The sequence below is a fragment of the Abramis brama genome (genome assembly GCF_963993115.1).
Source record: "Abramis brama genome assembly, chromosome: 10".
Taxonomy (NCBI): Eukaryota; Metazoa; Chordata; class Actinopteri; order Cypriniformes; family Leuciscidae; genus Abramis; species Abramis brama.
The window spans coordinates 30,279,624-30,299,638 of NC_139972.1; the positions used below are offsets into that span (position 1 = coordinate 30,279,624).

Consider the following 20,015-nt stretch of genomic DNA (forward strand, 5'->3'; position numbering starts at 1 on the left):
ATTTTATTTGCATCCAAACCTTATTTGTGCTCCAAGTTACACTAACATTTAAAAGTCTGGGGTCAGTAAGATTTATTAATGTTTATGTTCACCAATGCATTTATTTAATTACAATATTGTTTAAAAAAAAAAACTGTAAAATTGTGAAATATTATTGCATCTTTATTTTCTATCTAAAATATATATTAAAAAGTGATTTATCCCTGTGATGTCCAAGCTGAATCTTCAGCATCATTACCCCATGATGCTTCAGAAATCATTTTAATATGCTGATTTGTGCTCAGGGAACACTTCTTATCATTATCATTGTTGAAAAGAGTTCATATTTTTGTGGACACCGAGACACATTTTTTTCAGGATACTTTGATGAATAGGAAGTTTAAAAGGACAGAGTTGCTGCCTTAAATTTTTAAGTACAATCAACTTGGATGTTTAAGTCATTTCAACTTAAATTACATTAAACTGACTTAAAAATGAGTTGAATCTTGAATAACATAAAAAAAATTGCTTAACTTATTTTGTTGAGTTAAAGCAATGTAAAAACATATGTGGTCATAACTTATTGATCATACAATTTGTGTGTGTAGTGCATGTGTGTAGTGCACAATACAGTGTACCATTTATTTGAAACAAAAATCTTTGTAAATTTCTTTACTGCGGAGCGCTGCAAATGACACACGTTTTTTTCAGCATTTTCATGTTCAATTTAGAGGCCGGAACATACGAGGCATCTAATGTAACACTTTTGTAATACTAACACTAATGTAGCACCTAATGATCCACAGAAGACGAAGATGATTATAAAAGAACACAAGATTTATTATGAACTCAGAAAAACAAGTCAACATATGAAACAGTGTGCTAGTGCACAGACAACAACCGGCAATGAACTGAGGGACCAAAGGAACTTAAGCAGTGGCACAAACAAGGTTAATAAGGAGACCAACTGAACTAAGAGGACTAATCATATCAGTAACCATGACAACTCATAAGTGGCGGGAAACAAAGGAAACACGTGACTGAATGAAAACAAAACAAACTGAACGTGACCGTGACACCTAAAGGGAAAAAATTAGATGGGAGGAAAAATTATAAGTCAATGCTTTTGCGTTCCCCTGAGAAACTTTGCGTTCGCTCGCAAAACTTTTGTGTTCTTTGCGAGCGAACACAAAGTTTATCAGGGAACGCAAAAGCATTGGCAACAAATTTTTTTCCTTCACCATGTCCATTTAGGTGCTCCATATGTTCCTGCCTCTAAATTAAACATGAAAATGCTGAAAAAAGTGTGTCATTTCCACATATTTCATCACCAAATGCAATAGCATACATGAAAAGGACATTAAAGATCAAATGCATGTGCGAAATTTGCACATCAACGTTATTATTGTGATGTATATGTGTGTTTTCTGGTAACGGCCAGTCAAGAGAGTGGTGAGAGTTTTACAGCACCATGATTCAATCTATGAATATTGATATGTATCAAAATGTGGCATAATGTTGCTCACACACTCTGGATCACTAAAACACATCTATATTTAGCCAATAACGACATGAAAAATAGTAGCAGCTAAGATGCGAGCTGAAATCTGACAGCCAATGTGCTGAAGTGAGAGTCTTCTCTCGCCAGAAGCTTCAGCATCACATACAGAAACCCTCTTGTAAATGTAAGAAGACATTCTCATTGATTGCCTCGGTGGACCGCGACTCTCCTGGCATGGTAAACAAAAACCTAGCGATGAAAACAATGCAGCCCCGCATCTATTCCAGCCTCACCTCTCCTCTCCTCCTCCTCCGCTCACTCTCTTTTCTCATGCAAAAGCGTTCGGCCACTCCAGGGAAGAGGAGAGACGCGGACAATTATTTCCTGGCCCGGACGTGGCGGAGCTGTGATTGACAAATGAAAAGATTGAAATAGCTTCTCTTTTAAAAAGGAAGAGAGCTGCCAAATCGGAGATCATCTTTAATATCCCACCCGGGAGGGGAGGAGAAAGACGGATAGAAATGGAAACTGGCATCATTCAATCCTTTCAGAAGCAGCGTTAAATGTCGCACTTAAGAAAGAGGCCGCGTTGAAATAACACTACATATTCATGAAAACCCTCGCAGAGGAATCAATGCGCTTCACTCATCAGCTAATGGGAAAAGATGCAAAACTCTGTAACTACACGATCACATGACCTGGCGGTTGCATTGGCGGCACCTTAGTCCTTCTTGCTAAGTCAATAAAACCAATAATTAAGAAAGTGTGAACATCACGAAACACTAAAAAGACATACAATTTCATTCAAAACGATCCCAGGGTAATAGTTGTCTGAAAGATTGTAGAGATTATAAGAGAACTTTCAGTAAACGTTTAGGTTCCTCAAAGAAAATAACATTTTGTGTTTTCAAACCAACATGATTTTCATTCTATTTTTCTACATTCTACATTTCTGTTTTATTGCCACTCTTTTCCATATTATTTAAGCGAATGACAAAAAAACTGGCTGTCAGAATCAAGCATCATGAAGCATTCCTTGGGACTTGAATGTTAAATGTCAAGTCTTCTGAAGTGAAATAATAAGAAAAGCAGTTGTTCACTGAAATTCATCAAACAAGAAGAAAATGTCTGATTAGTTAACAAATAAATCTTATGAGTCAGATCTTTTCAATGAATCAGTTGATTCAGTTCACAAAACCAGAATGATTTGCTCACCAAATGGACTGATCCAGTTCTCAAAGTTCATCTCCATGATTCCATGATCTGGTTATGTTATGGTATGGTATACTTTATTGTCCCAATGGGAAATTTGTTTTAGGCTCACAAATACAACCACTGCATCGCCACTGGTTACAGTGTGAACTGGATCAACGGATTCATTGAAAAGATCCAACTAAAAAAAATTATTAATTTACAGTCTACTGCAGGTGTTTATCAGCTACTCGTGACTTTATTGTGTTCCTCACACAGTTATAGAGCATGATACACATGGACTACTTTTATGATGCTTTTTTCTTTGGTCATTTTGGATCTTGACAGCCCAAGTCTGTATTTACCTTTATTGTATTGAAAAGTGGGGCCAATTTTGTGTTCCACGAAACAAACAGTCATACTGATTTGAAAGGACAAAGAACAACCCTGTTTGTCTACCACTAGTTAAACCAGCACTAACCAGCATAAACCAGTCTAAACAAGCATGGAAATGTAAGGAAGACCTGCTCTCTCATATTACATTAGCTGTATTCAAAATCACCCCCTTTACTATCGCCCCATTCACTATTCCCTAGATTAGTCCACTAATATAGTCCACTTGAAGGAGTGAATGAAAACGAGTGAATGAATTCAGACACTGAGTGCGCCGGAAGGGCTGTCGGTTTTACATCGACTCTGCTTGTGCTGTTTAATAATCATCTGAAACTTAGCAAACTGGCAGCTCCAATAGTAAGATGAAAAGATTTATCGTGTCATGAAAACTAGCATTAACCTTAATTAAATTATTTAATAATCAATTAAAAAGGATTTTATACCTCACAGTACATTATGGGAATTCTCTAGCCATTGAGCGTACATCGGTTGTACACTCGTTATTGCGGTGCATTATGGGATTGAATGAGTACATTCGATTACTATGGTACACTATGGTTTCGGACAGCACTACAAATGGCTGTCCCCTTAAATAGTGCCCTATTTAAGTGTATAGGGGGCGATTTCGGACACAGCCAAAGTCTTTTGGATGCATAGGAGGATTAATGCATGCTGGGAAACAGCAAGTGATTGGCCTCTTCAGCAAATCGCAAATTACGGCAATCTTAGACCACACACACAAACTAAACCATCAGCAATGATTGAAACAGAACACCCACATCTCTCACCAAATAAATAGGTGTAAGTGTTCTCAAACATGATATTTGAATGAGGCCGAATGGCTTGTAAAGACAGGGAATCTCATTTTCCACCTTGGCACGTAGCCTCATAGATTTCCTATCACAGCCCAGTAGAGAGTCCTGTCTAACCTGTCCGCCTTTTGTTTGCACCAGGTGAGTTTGATGGAAGACAAAGACACAGGGTCAAAAAGGAAGAAAGGCTAGTGAAAACCAGCCTTAACCATCATTTTTCATGGCTTCAGATGACTTGGATATAGCGCCAATGTCATATGCACTATTTTTATGATACTTTTGCATCCCATTTAAAGCTTGAAAGCTCATGAGGTTGAGTAAATGATGGCAGAAGCGTAATTTTTGGGTGAATTATACCTTCAAATGTATTATTTTTGAAATCTCTGAGAAGAAAGACAGATGAACCATCCAGACACAGAATATCTGATGCTTTCAACCCAACATGCTCTATTTTCAGATATTATCACCAGACATATGGAGCTGACTCACGCTGACTGGTTTGGCAGGAACGTTTCGACTCTTCTTCGCCGAGAAGTTAAACGAGGACGTTTTAGACACTTTGCTTTTGATATTTCGAGTTTGATCACAAACCGAGCACTTGTGGCGGACAAGTTTCGGGATTTAACGAGCGTGTCATTGCTGTAGACACAACAAATGCTATGAGGAATAAGTTATCATCACTCGGCATAGAGCCTGCTGGGAGTCGAGAGAGAGACGGTGAGATTCCGCAGGGTGTACGTCGATGGAAAGATGGAGACGAGAAGAGAAAATAAATTGTGTGATGGCTGAATATCAGCTTCCATAGCGAGATGAGTGCGTGGCTGCTGCTTTTGGCTGATATGTGTCATATCACATCCAGAGATGATTTTCATCAAACGCTTGATAGGCCAAACTGGAAAAAAGTGTGGACAGATGAAGTGGTCCAATAACAGATTATTTTAAAAGACTTCTGTTTGCACAGAAACACATAAATTTAGATTGAATGAATGAATGAACCTGTAACATACGAACAGAAATTCAACCATTGGGGTTGAATATTTTGTCAACTATTTTCTAATTTATTTATATTTACTACTTTACATATTCTATTTTTACTACTTGATACATTGAACAGGATTCTTTGATGAATTGAAAGTTCAAAAGAAATAAAATCGTATGTAACATTTTAAATCTTCACTTTCACTTTTGATCAATTAAATGCATCCTTGCTGAATACAAGTATTAATTATTATTTCTCAGAAAAAAGTTTTGAATGGTAGTGTATATCTGTTCAACAGATAGTATCCACAAAACAAACAGACAAAAAGCAACAAAACACTCATTTCAATTTAGTGTTACACAAATATTAAACAACAAATTGGATTCTGTTGGATATTGTTATTTGTACGTATACATTCCCAGTTGGTGTAATTTATATGTATGAGATCATAAAAATAATCTAATATTATCAATGTTCCATCGAATCTGTTTTCCGCTTCAGATTTCCTCAACCGATTACAAACAGAATTGAATTCCAGCAAAGAACGCATGCAAGGCATCTTTTTTTATTATCTTGGAAATGATTAGGATTTCCCAAGATAACTTAATGTGTGGGCTGTAAATGTTTGTTCTGTCAGCACTTTGGAAACATAACGGCGGCTCATATTCCTTCATCTTTTCATCCTTTTCTCAAATACAGGAAACTCACTGGCTCTCACAGAGAGATTACCTCGCATGAATCGAGCACTATTAGTTTGCTTTCCCGCTGTTTATTTGCACTGATCACATCGTAAGGCTGTGTTCGGTTGGTCTTAAGGTTCATTCCTGTCAAGACAGGTGTGCACTTCAAAACAACTTTGTCATGGTATGGAGATTACAAAATCCTAATCTTGTCAGTCATTAGCCATGCTTCCATCCACCTATTTTTATGCAAATTGTGGGATATCGCATAAAAAACGCTGGCTGGAAACGGCAAGATGCACATAAATTAAAAAATGTTTTTAAACCATGTTTTATCCGATAAGAAGACGTGAATAAACTACGATGGAAACACATTTACTGAATAAATTCCTTAAAAAGTCATGTGACTGTGCGATGGGACAGCAAAACTTGACTAACCAGCGGACTGAGCGCATTGCATAACATCTGAAATGTTGTTTTGGTCATTCTGAAATGGCAAAGTCTGTCATCCGTTCGGTATAATCACCTACGTTCCCAACATCAAGCATCCTCCTCTGAAAACAAGATAACATGACTAAGTTTTTTAGTTTCTCAAGAAGTTACGATTTTGTTCTCTTCGACTCACTGGATGGAAATTGTGCTTTATTCGATATTCCAATTTTTTACAGTTAAATTCGCAACTTTAAATGGAACCATAGCTAGCGAGTAGGGGTCCATACTGTTAAAAAAGGCTAGTTCATAAAGACCCTTTGGCATTAAACACACCTCTCAACGCAAGCATCATCAGCTGCTAATTTGCCATTTGTTATAGAACATCTAACATATCTAATGTAGGACTTCAATAAAAATGAGCAGCGCCCACTGATAACACCATTTTTGCATCCGCTGACTTAAAGGGAACCTATTATACCCTTTTACAAAGTCTGATTTAGTTTTTGGGCTCTACTAGAATAGGTTTTTATGCTTGAATGTTCAAAAAACACATTATTTTTCCCATAGTTGACATTGTTGCAGCACCTCTGTTCCCAGTCTGTCGGTAACACTGTTAAGTTCCAGTCTCTATGAAGTCCCTCCTTCTGAAACGAGTTTGTTCCCAGGAAGAAAACTCAAGACTACAATGTTTCAGGGAGTTCAGAAACAGTGTTTACTGATATAGAGAACAACTCGCTTTGGAGTAACTTGATAACTTTGACTTGACAGCAACATTACACACTAAAGAAATAGGAACTCTTTCATTTAAATATGAATCACTCAGCACTACACAGTTTAGATTAAACTGCAAACTACTGGTTAAACATCATTTAACTAGTCAAATACATGCTTTTTTTAGATTAAATAGTGTGATGGTAATGGTGCAACAACTATACATCCTGATTTACATGGAAAAGTTTTCTTGTGTCATGTCAGGTTAGGACAAAATGTATGCCTGCAAAACACAGAACTTTCTAAATAAACCTGCCAACCTATAAACATCTTCTATATTTTCCTCACTAAATTACAGAGGCGCTTGCCTGTGCATTTCAGTGCTAAATGACTTTCGTGGAACTTTCCATTTGTTCCCTACTTGTCTATATCAACCCCGGTCCACTCCAATGTGTTTCAATAATGGTTCTGTCTCCGACAAAAGAGAAATGAAAATATGGCACTGAAATCAACGTTTTTCAAACAAACACAATTACAAGGCAATTTGTAAAGTGCTGTGCAAAGTAATGTTCAATTGCTCTTCTCCAGAGGTGAAGGCCTTGCGAGAAGCGTTGCCATAACTGTGTGATTTGTACCAGTCTCATTGGTAAAAAGCTTTCCTGCGCCGTGTGCCAAGAGCTGACATTACCAGTTAAATTGCACATCATTTAGGTGAATGGTGTATCTGAACAGGTGGAGATGATGGCTTGGATGAAATCGGACAAACTCGGCTTCTTTGCGGTGATTGGTTTAAACAGCCCTCGGGGGGAAAACGGTTTGTTTGGGTAAAAATAGGGAGTGGAACAGAACATTGACGATTTAAAGGGGCTAAAAACGGTTGTTGTGATTGAATGAGCTAAAACTAAAACAGAGACTATTAGACAACATTTATAGATTGATTCAAAACAATGCTAGTGTAAAATAACAGACATTATGTTTTAATGACTAAAACCAGGTATGCCTGAACTGTTTACTGAATAGTTAACAAGTTTCAGTTTGTCCAACGCTGTTTTCCAGAGCAAATAAATAGGCCATTTTAAAGGAAAACAAAAACAAGTTTGAGCCTTTGTGCAGAGGTTATGTGCTCCTAACAAATTTAGCCATGGTGCTCAAGTGGGCGACACAGGTTCAAATCTGGCCTGAAGAAATTCCCGGTAACACTTTAGTTTAAGGTCCAATTCTCACTATTAAGTAGTTGCTTATTAGCATGCATATTACTAGGAAGTTGGCTATGTATTAGTACTTATAAAGCACATTTTAAAGCCTTATTCTGCATGACCATATCTACATCCCTCACTCCAACCCAATACCTAAACTTAACAACTACCTTACTAACTATTAATAAGCAGTAATTAAGAGTTTATTGAGGCAAAAGTCATAGCTAATAGTTAGTTAATAGTGAGAATCTAAAGTGCGACTTCTACTGTAAACATAATTTAAACAAAAAATGCAAATGTCACTTCGGCAACGTCACTAATAAAAACTAACTTTCAAAACATACATATCTATAAAACCAACCAGGGCTGCGTTTCCCAAAAGCATCGTAAGCCTAAGTTGATCGTAAAAACGATTGTACGACTGATCTTAATATTATGGTCTGTTTCTCAAAAGCATCGCAGCTTAAGTAGCACTTGAAAATCTTCGTAGATCTACGAGTGCTCTGGAGTAATCGTACATCCCCAAGTGCATCGTAAGAAGACAGATTTATGAGGACACCTGCAGGACAACCGGCAGATTACACCTTTAACTTTATTCAAATGCAATGTGATTATAATATAAGGTTTTGATTGTACTTTATTGAACACTTTATTACTCTTTTTTTGTTGTTGATTAAATTAATGTATAAATTAAATAATTAAAAAGGTCAGAAAACAAAACAAAAAATAGAAATAATTTAATCTAATAATTTTAATCAAAATTAAATGAATGAACAAAAATAAATAAATAAAATAAATCCTTTAAATCTAACAAAAATAGCATCTTTGTTTCGCTCTATCTCCTCTAAAAGGACATTAATTTCATCTTTTTGAAAGGTATCTTTTCTTTTCTTTTCTTTCTTTTTTTTTTTTTTATTCAGCCATTTTGTCAGTGCCTCCGCCTGTAGGTGCTTTATATAGACTTGTCTTGATTGCTAATCCACAACAGATGACAATTATTAGGTTAAACGTTCAGAATACGATTCCATATAAGGTTATATTTCAGCACTTCGCGAATGGACAGCGACTCTTAAGTAGAACGTAGAGCGCGTTCTCGCGCGTTCATGTTAAGTGCATTTTTGGGAAACGCTCGTGGAATTGCTGCGAGCGTTCGTAACCTTGCACGTAGAAAGCGCTCTTAAGAGCTAAGATACATCGTTATCGGGAAACCCGGCCCAGAACATTTCACTTTCTCAACAGCAAAACTTGATTAAAGCCACCCAAAAGTATTTGACAAAAAAATATGCAGAAGAACATTGTTTTGGTTGTGCTTCAGCTCTGTGTGACTGTGCGGATGAATATGGTTATTCTTCTGCTCATAAAACATTCACTACTAGGCTTAAGAGATATAACCAGTGTAGATGAAAAGGATCTCAAGCTGACTATCTGAACACGTTACTGTAGCTTTACCCATTCCAGAACAGCGCTACAACAACCATAATGAAATGACCCTTCACAATAGATCATGCTTTACAATCAACTCTTTTAGAGAGCTACATATGGCAATTAATCTGTTCAATAAAATATCTTCTTCACCTGTTGAGTAATAAAAACACCATCTCCAAATCACTTTTACAACATTTCAAATCCCTCAGTTCTCGACCTTCTCTGAAAAGGCATGCCAATGTTGATTCTTGTTTTATTACGAGCTCTGTTGGTTTCTCTTTTTGCCAGCAGACTCTCCTCTGTTCGGCCTTTGTTTAAAACGGGTGATTCCCCGGAGGTTTGAGATTTATCTTCTCCATATCAACCTTTCTCGCTCGCGACAACTAACCTCTGCCACTTCCACAGATCCACGTCAAAGTAGTCGGAACAACTTTTCTCTATTTATAGATATGACGAGTGACATATGTACGCAGTTTCCCAGGAAAACCATCACGACAGGTCTAAAATATATAATACGCTTATAATAGGCTTACCATAGTGAATTAGGGTAAGATGAAAACACATTTTGGAGGAAGGATTGATTTATTTATTTATTTAATAAAATGTTGCTAATTTAAAAAAAAAAAAAAAAAAAAGTTACATAGTATACCTTTAAATAGAAACCAATAGAAAACGTATTTTAAATTGTAATAATATTTTCAATCTTACCAACTTTCTGATGAGGCAACATAATGTGTGTAAATGGACATAATAAAAATTGTAAACGTTTGTTAAAAATCAGGTAAATACAGTATAAGGCAGTAACAGCAGCATTTTACCCCAACAGTGATGAAAAAATCCATCAGCATTGGGTAAAATGCCCACGTGGAGCTATGATGATATAGTGTAGATATAGGGACTATAATGATATGAAATAATTATGCAATAAACAGTGACAAACTGGTATTGAGGAAAGGTACAGTACAGGTGCTATCTGTTGCTGTTTAGTGTTTCAGAGGCGTTCAGCGAGTACGAGCCGGTCATCAGCGGTGTGAATATATTCTCCTTCAGGCTGTGATCAAACCAGCACCTGCTATAAAGTGCAGCGGTCGTCTCACTCTATTGGCCCTGTAATTTCAAAAAAGGTCACAGCGGCTGTGGCGTAATTCAATATTCTTATAGTGCTGTATTAACTACATATTTAATCACCGCGAGTAGGACACTGACGGAGCGTCTTGGTGTGGCAGGGCAACGGAACATATGCGGACCGAAGTGCTGCTGTCAGCATCGCATGAGGGATGAGCGTGCGCCTCCTTCAAGTGCCTGGTCCCATGATGCACAGCTACCAAATCTGCTGTGTTATGCATTCGGTCAGATATCCAGCTATGACCTGTAGTCCACCTGTATTTTTCTTTCCTCCTTCAAGCCCGCTTTCCTCATTGACTCACATATTATAGATATAGATGTACATAAATAGAAAACCAATATATAAGGAATAATGTACAGCCAGACAGTATTATCAGAATGCGAAGCGAAAAGGTCTTGTATCACCCTAAAGGGGATTGTTTTGAAATAATGACCAAAACTGTACTTTATCCTGCATATTTCACTTTTACTTACCAAATAAATAAATAAATGGAAATTACATATGTAAAATTAGCTGAGAAGAAAGAGTCCACAGAGTGATAAGAGAAATTACATTATTACATCTGTGTATGGCACAGCTACTGTATGTTGGAAATTATATGTAGCATCATTATACACATATTTGACCGCAAAATGCAGTGAATGACCAATCAGAATCAAGTTCACCACAGAGCTGTGTAATAAATACAGGGCTACACTTTAGTTTGACATTCTGCTGACTATAATGCTGATATGTCAACTAACTCTCTTTAGAGTATTAGTAGAGTATTAGTAGACTGTTGGGTTCAGGTTAGTAGAATAAGTTGACATGTACTTGCAAAGTAACTTATAGTCAGTAGAATGTCTGTTGGAGTGAACCAAGTTATGAGCAAAAATTTGAGCGAATGGTAAACACCTATGCAAGTTAATCCCAAATAATCCAAGTAGCGATTCAGAACAATAACTTATTCACAATCAAGTCATTCAGACTGCATCTGTAAGTGAACCATTTCGACCATTTTTCAGTGGTTTAGTAAAAGTAATAAAAAAAAAAGTAATGAATAAGAGTAAAATGATTATTTGCTTTCAATTTAAATTTGCAACACATTTACTTCAGCACTGAGTAAAGTAAAGTTTTTTTGGGGGAAAAAATAATACTTTTTTTTAGCAAGGATGCATTAAATTGATCAAAAGTGACACTAAAGACATTTATAATGTTACAAAAGATTTCCATTGAATACTTTTTGAACTTCTGATTCATCAAAGAAAGTTTCCACAAAAATGTTTTTTACATTGATATGAATCGAAAAAGGAAATAATAAATGTTTCTTGAGCATCAAATCTTCATATTAGAATGATTTCTGAAGGATCATGTGACACTGAAGACTGGAGTAATGATGCTGAAAATACAGCTTTGATCACAGAAATAAATCACATTTTCAAATATATTCAAATAGACAACAGTTCTTTTAAATTGTAATAATATTTCACAATATTACTGTTTTTGCTGTATATTTATCAAATAAATATAGCCTTGCAGAGCACAAGAGACTTTCAAAAACATTAATAAAATCTTGCCGACCCCAAACTTTTGAACGCTAGTGTATATCAGGACATGATTATATCCATCGGGACTTGCTAGGATTACGAAAAGTGAGAAAAGCCAGACTGAATAAGAATTTGCTAAAAGAAATCACGAATAGCTATTAGCCTATTGGTTAACATCACCAAATTACTCACACGGCCTAAGTGAACTCAACAAAAAAAAGAAGAGTTGTGTCAGAGGAAGAGAAAATCCTTATATTTTCATTAAAGATTACAAATGCAAACATTTGTTTTTCCTTTAAAGTACTGTGCACCAATAAATCATTCAAAATAGACCCGGAATGTGAATTAAGAAAGTAAACAGGGTCCATTTTGATTCCAAATTGACTATAAGCACAGTAACCTCATAGGAATTGATATCATACATTGATGCATTAATGAGCGTCTATATCTAGTCAATAACACAACTCGAAACCAGTTCCATCAAAGAAAGTCTGAGATTGTCAGGTGGTTAGAGACTGCAACACTGTTCATTGTTTGTCTGCAGCATCTGTTTACAGCTCAGCTGCGGGTCCTGTGCCATGCATCAGTTGGAGTGAATTGGACTTCGGGAAGGATCCGCCTGGCTCAAGCCCTGATTAACGCTGCTATGTCGGGCTCCAGCTATCAATACAGACTCGCAGCGAGCAAAAGGCATCACCGCACGCCTGCTCGCGACTGAAATTACACTCCAGAAAAGAACATTAAACCCAGAGAGAGACGCGCACCAACAGACCGAGCTGACAAGTAAATTGTTTCTGAAGCAGCAGGCAAAGGAATATGAGGAAAGGAGGAGGAATGAAAGGAGGGAAGGTAAACAAGTGAGGAGAAGGAATCATAACGGACAGGAGTGCGAGGCAATTAAGAGGAAAATGGTTCAATAACAGGGTGATTTGGGGAGGTATCATCCTGGCTGATGTGAATTAGGGAGAAAGGCTAGAAAGGAAGATACTGAGGGCCAAAGCGAGAGCTCCTTGTAGAAGTCGGTCGTGATGGATTGTGGGAATAAAGTGTGCTTTGCAGGGAACGTACAATATGCTGCTAGTGATGAAGAAACTGATGACACGCTCGCTCAGGTGTCCGCTCAGGAAAGTGTACGAGATGAAAAAAGGGTTTTAAATGAAGTGAAGCTTTCATATACTGGAATTCAACCACACAAGAAATATTTGTCTTCATTTATTTAAACTCATGTAATTCCAAACTCATATGACTTTTTAGACTTTTGTGTGTGTGTGTGTGTGTGTGCTTTTCTACACTCTATAACTTTGGGATCAATAAGTTGTTGTTGTTTTTTCAAAGAATGTAAATGTAATACTTTTAAATTGATCAAATGTGACAGTAAAGACATTTATAATGTTACAAAAGATTAATATTTCAAATAAATGTTGTTCTTTTGAACTTCCTAAAGAATCCTGAAAAAAAAAGTGTTTCAAACTTTCCACAAAAAATTAAGCAGCATAACTGTTTTCAACATTGATAATAATAAGAAATGTTTCTTGAGCATCAAATCATCACATTAGAATGATTTCTGAAGGATCATGTGACTGAAGACTGGAGTAATGATGCTGAAAATTCAGCTTTGATCACATGTATAAATTACATTATAAAAAATATTAAATTAGAACACATATGTTTTAAATTGTAATAATATTTCACAATATTGTACTGTATTTTTGTTCAAATAAATGCAGACTTAGTGAGTGTAACCCTAAAATGGGGGGGGGCGGCACACCAGATGTGGTTCATTTGATTCCATTGATAAAAATTTAACTACATAAGACACAATTCATATGACTACATTTTACAGATGTTGTGATGCATTTTCATCATTTTGGAGACTGACAGACCCAGTCCCCATTTCATTTCACTACTGGATATGCAGGACAAAAAATTCATCTTCCAGGTCATGTGGGTTTAGTACATGAGCCTAACTAAATGATTTTGGGGTGAACTGTCTCTTTAAATGCTCAGTAGTCTCATGTAGTCTCACTCTATTTAATGCGTCCGCTTCAATTCTCAAACTCATGATAAAAGGCTCATAGGCAGAAGATAGCAGTCGCTCCTGACTGATGTCTGTAGTTTATCCTGAAATCCTCCTTTCGTTTAACATTATTCATCATTCGCCTGAAATAGAGAACCAGTTGATCTGACAATCCCTTGAATGGTGTCCATAACACAAACAGACAGTTCATCATATGACTGGAAAGATAGATGAAATGGGGAAAAAACACCAGAGCCATGTGGGGAAAGCAAATAAGCCTGCACTGCATATATATATATATATATATAGGTTTGTTTTTGTGCAAGTGCTCCTATAAAAATAACTGGCTTTTTGAAAGTTCAGGTGCAATTAGTAGGCTTATGTGTCTATTCCACATAGCTTGGAAATAACCTGGGAATCCACATCGGCACCTGGGATAAAAGCACAAAACACAAGGCTCATGCACGCTTACCTGGAACCAGAGGACCCTCCGACAGCTCCGACTGGACAAAACGCAGCAAGGTGAAAATGATGAGGACTGTGGTGCCTGACCATGTGACCTGCATGATTCTTACAGAGATGGCATCCCTGGTCGTCTCCGAGATTAATCTGGACAGACAAAGAGAAAAAGAAAGCAATTAAATGGAGGTAACTTAACATTTTTTGGACGAGATAATCGAGAATTCAGTGAAACAATGATCATAATTATACCAAACTTCAAAATATATCATAAATGAATAATAGTCAATCAGATTTAGAGAGGTGCATTTTGTGGATTAAAGTCACATTCTCTCAGCCTTTTTTGGATCAATGCTCGAGGCTGATTTGAGATTTCATACCCAGCAGGAATATCGCCTTTTGGAACAAAATTAATCTATTGGTAACTCTGATCGACCAAATTGCAAGTGCACTGAGATTGTGGCCAGTTCATCCCCGTCTGAAACCCAAAATCAAACATGCTAAGAAAAAACACAGTAAATCTAAATTTTTATATAAATTTATTATGTATTCATAAATTACAATGTATATACACACACAGACAAACTTTATCCACCTCTCTACTTTTCTAAGACACTTCCTAATTCCGTTTAACCATAATGGCTTGTTTGTGGTAGACACTGTAAGCTAGTTGACTGAAAGGCTTTATTCTACTCTTATCTTAGGGCGCTCAGTAAACATTCTCCCATTCTCCATTTGGACCGTTTCCTGGCCACAGAGCTGAAACCGTAGCGGAGAGCTCTGCTATCTGATTGGAGCAACCGGCCGTCTCATTGTCACACTCGTACCTTATCATCCTTTATTTCCCGTAGTGTTCTGGCAGCCTGATTGAATAATTGTGCCCAACAATTGTATAATTTGCATGCCATGATGACAGACGCATTCGCTACAAACCGGACGATTGAGTGTGAGTTGCATTTATTTTCCGCTCTTGGCTTATTTCCTCATTCCCTCATTCATAAAACACTCAGGTCTGCTTCCTCCAAGTATTTTGTGGTGGACACAGGAGGGTCGGATTGAATTCTTCCAGATAATTGTGTCAGATAGGCAGCCAAAAGCGCCTTTCACAAGCGATCAGATAAACACCCAATTACCAGCGGTGAGATGCCACTGTCGGCAGGGCCGAGGACCAAGATGGCCTCCTCACCTGACACTCTACGTCAATGGATTCAGGCAGAGAAGACAGCTGAGAGTAATTATTCAATTCCGTTGATTAATGAATACAACCATTGAAGATAATGGAAGATTTATGTGTAGCACCTCCTCTTTCCAAATTGCATGCATGGATTGGGCCAATCAGCGCCCAACAGACCAGCGAACATTTGTTTTCTACCCTTTTCTTCAGTCTATCTTTGTAAACATGAGCAAGAATTGAATGTACATGTATGCAAAATGTGAAACAGAGGTGAAAATCCGAAACATGCAGTGTCAGATTCCAGTCTGAATGAGGGTGTTTATACGACAACGATGTACTAAAAACAGATTTTTTACTTTGTGTTTTTCGCTTACAGATGACAACATGGTCAATATGATCCCCGTTCACACGGATCCGTGAAAACGACTTAAAACGCTGTATTCTGCTGCCAAGCCAGTAGTTGGCGATGTAAAGAAACTCTACACGCCTATAGACTGAACACGTAATACGCATGCGAATGCAACACTGTTTTCACAAATTCAAGTTTCTGTAATTTACACAGAGACGAGAACTGTATTGTTTTCAAAAACGTGCACTTTTAAACCTGTTTTCAAAAGTTTTTATTCAGTGGTGTATTCCAAAAAGCAAGGTTCATTTACCATCACATATACCCTGAACACTTGATTGGTTAACCCAAACCTGGCTTACTCAAGGTAAAAAGGCGGTCTGGAGTAAGTTCAGTCAACCCGGAGTATGAAACTTAGATTTAGCGGATGCTAAGAAGAAGCACACCACACTTCTTCTTACTTCTTCTTAATAAATATATCTTCTAATATGTGAGAACAGAATGAAGTAAGTAAATTAGAGTGAAATAACATTATGTTATGTTATAATATATACAGTAACTATATAATATAATATTGTGTGAAACCTGTTATGCTCACTGGAGCCTCGTCATGCGCTGAATACTTCTGAAACTAGCCCTGTAGCTCTTATGGCTACTTACATAAACTGAAATTTACCTCAGGTTTTAGAACTGAAAGTTGAGGTCCATTTGAGGTATTGATTTACTCTGAGTAAACTTACCTGGTTATGTCACATAACCTGCTTTCTGGAATACTGGGTAATTTTGGAAATATTCCAAAAAACAAAAAAAACACTCTGACTCCACAGTGAGCAGAGGCCTTGTTTATAAACTGTAGCATAGAAACTGATTCAGAGAACAAACATATGCACAAAAAAACGTGCGTACGCCTCTCTTCCAGATGTAAAATCTATAAATCGCAAATGATCTTGAAATGATGTGCAGCTGAATGGTTTCAGATCTCCACCTTGTAAACACCGCCTAATTAATGTCATTGACATATAAAAGAGCACCAGTCTTTGTCCAAATCCTTAACTTAAGAATGTCAAGAATTGCTTAGATTTCCAAATACCTGCACTACTCTGACTCTCAATATTGCTAATTTCTAGTTTTTCCCATTAATTCCCATATATTCACATTAATTTACATGGAAAGTTTCTGACTTTAAAAAAATGCCTATTTGCATATATACAGTATGGTAATACTTTATAGTACTTTATATGATAATACTTTAGTTTAGGGTCCAATTCTCACTATTAAAGGATAATTCCGGTATTTAGCACTTTGAGTCTCTTTTCTGGTTTGTTTTGGATGAACTAGAGTGGTGGACACAGAAATTTTGACGATGGGTCCTGTCTCGACTTTTTGACTCGTTTAGAATCGCCTTTGACCGCTTCAGAGTGGCTGGCTACGGGCATGCACGAACATGTCCTTAAAACAACATTCGTTTTTTCAAAACTGTGCAACTCACCGAGTGGTTAGTGGTGTTTGTTGATGATTAAAAACAAATATATCGGCGCAATGTATGATTTCAATCCGTGTTATTTGCTATAGTGGATCTATTTTTTCAGATACCTCTCGCATATAAACTTCCGCTCGATATTTGAGTCTGAAGCGCAGTAATATCAACGAGCAATGAGTCCTCCAACAGAAATCAATGGGATTTTACAAAATGCTAAATAAAATACGACAGAAACTGTACTTCGCTACGCTATTTGTTTTGGAACATCAACGAACACCACTAACCACTCGGTGAGTTGCACAGTTTTGAAAACGAACGTTAAGGGTTGTTTTAAGGACATGTTCGAGACTCAAAGTGCTAAATACCAGAATTATCCTTTAACTAGTTGCTGATTAGCATGCATATTACTAGGATATTGGCTGTTTATTAATACTAATAAAGCACATATGAACGCCTTATTCTGCATGACCATATTCTACACCCCTTAATCCTAACCAACAAACAATAGAACCAAACAACTACCTTACAAACAGTAATTATGAGTTTATTGAGAAAAAAGTCGTAGTTAATTAGTTAATAGTAAGAATTGGAGCGAAATATTTCTCAGAATATCCTTTTTGTCATGACAACAATCCTGTTATACATTTTATCGGCATTGTATCAGTCATTGAAATCCGCAATAACTAGTCCACAACCACCAAACCACACCGACTCGCTGTAAAACTCTGTGCTCAAATTGAGAGAAAGGTACAACAAGAAAAAGATGAAGACTTTTCAGTTTCCACAACAAGTTTCTGTTCCTCTTCTGCTTGTGGAGTTTCTTTGTTGTGTTGGGCGACGTGAACAAAGTCAAACACCCATCCCGACCCTTCATGTACTGTTTTGAGGTTTGGCAGACACTAACTAAACTGTCATTTCCTTTACACACTGCTTTCATTTCGAACATGACATGACACCATTTCCACATGAATAGGTCTCCTCACATCTCACGAGGGGCGTCTGGCGTGTTAAAGGTGGGGGAATATAGCAGGTAAATTATTGCAGGGAAAGTGTTCAGAGGGCTCGGAGAAATCAAATGCACTTCAAATTACCTCTGACAACACCCACTGTTCCTTTCAGCTTAATCTCTCGCCTTTCATCTTCCAATTTCTGCCTTTGGAGCTCCCCGTAACTTCAGCCCGGGGAGCCAGATGCTCCGAGAGCTGGGGAGGGGAAGGAAAGAGAGACAGAGAGAGGGAGAACAAAGAAAGATAAGGAAGAGATGGGAAGGAGGCTGATATTGCGTCGCAGACGCCTAACACAATGGTCTGCGATTGTTAGGCTAAAGAAAAACCAAAATCATCCTCTATTTCCTCTATGGTCCAAATGGGAAGGCAGAATGATTTGGGCGAGGGAAAAGAGATGCATAATATAACTATCATTATCATTATCTTTGCCCATCGCTGGCTTTTCCCCATAGACCTCCAGGCATACTGGGAAGGTGGCTGGTGGTTCAATTAGCCTGACCAAGACCTTTTTTGAGGGAATAATGCAATGTGGCGACAGGAATATGCAATGGCTGTGCAAGCCATAAGAAGCGGAACATTCTATAGTCACACGCTTATGTATTCATTCCTTGTTCATGCTCTAGAGCTACACTGTGCACTATCTGGACGACGCAGATGCCGTCCCCCGGGACTACAGCCAGGACAGTGAGTAAACACATATTCGCCTATTGTTCATGATTTCCAGGCATTTCAGCAAAACCTGCATTTCCGCTGGCCGTTCCTTCTCCTGGTTCATTAATTTGAAAGCATTCTGTGTGGATTGTGCACCATTTAATCACACACTGGAGCCACGGCCTAGAGGTAAATACAAACGCTCGAACACAACCAAGGCTGGGCACTTTAATTGAGAAGGCTTTTAATATGACTGAATTTGATATTCAGGATAAAGGATTGTATGTATTTTAAAGGCAAAAATTATTGGTTTCCCAAACACTCCCCCTGCTAATCATCAGCCAAACAGAGGGTCCCACCCCAAAATCACAGCATTGGTTGATGTTGCAGTGGGGTCAGAAAAACATTAAATGCCCTATTTGAACGATCTAAGTGTATGGTCCGAATCCACTTTTGCTAGTCCCTATTATCTTAATGAGTAATCAGAGTCTCATCTTCTATTCCCTTTAAAAGCCAGTTGCGCTCGCGCCATGGCGGATTGCTATTTACTGTACATGGCAGAATTTGCAAGTGGAGAGACTGAACGCTTCTCCAGAGAGGAAACGCATTTGCTCGTGCGCAACGTTAAAGCACGCAAGCAGACAATCTACGGGACAAGCCGGATTCCATCATATCTTATGTACACAATAATGATCTTTTACATTGTAATCCTTTTATTTTTAATATTTGGCATGTTTGTGTGCTGCTGCGTGTCCCTGTGTGTTTAATAAGCAGTGTACGCGCGTTGTGGACCCGCCTATAGGCGCACATTACTATCATGCTCTTTGAATAACAAAAAAATACTGCACAGTCTATTTCAGTTGCCTCAAAATAGCAACGCGCAAACAATGCGCCCGTACACACCTCATTTTCAGACCAGCAAGCCCAAGG

The 20,015-nt window shown here is 37.6% G+C and overlaps 1 protein-coding gene across 4 annotated transcripts in view; it reads right to left on the reverse strand.

The window, feature by feature from the left end:
- Window positions 1-20,015, reverse strand: part of robo1 (roundabout, axon guidance receptor, homolog 1) — a 285,568-nt gene that overhangs the window by 240,676 nt on the left and 24,877 nt on the right. For all 4 annotated transcript variants that reach the window (XM_084127208.1, XM_084127206.1, XM_084127207.1 and 1 more), the window contains exon 2: window positions 14,441-14,577. In XM_084127208.1, the coding sequence (XP_083983334.1) occupies window positions 14,441-14,534 (94 nt within the window). In that variant the 5' untranslated portion in view covers window positions 14,535-14,577. The remainder of the gene's footprint in view (window positions 1-14,440; window positions 14,578-20,015) is intronic.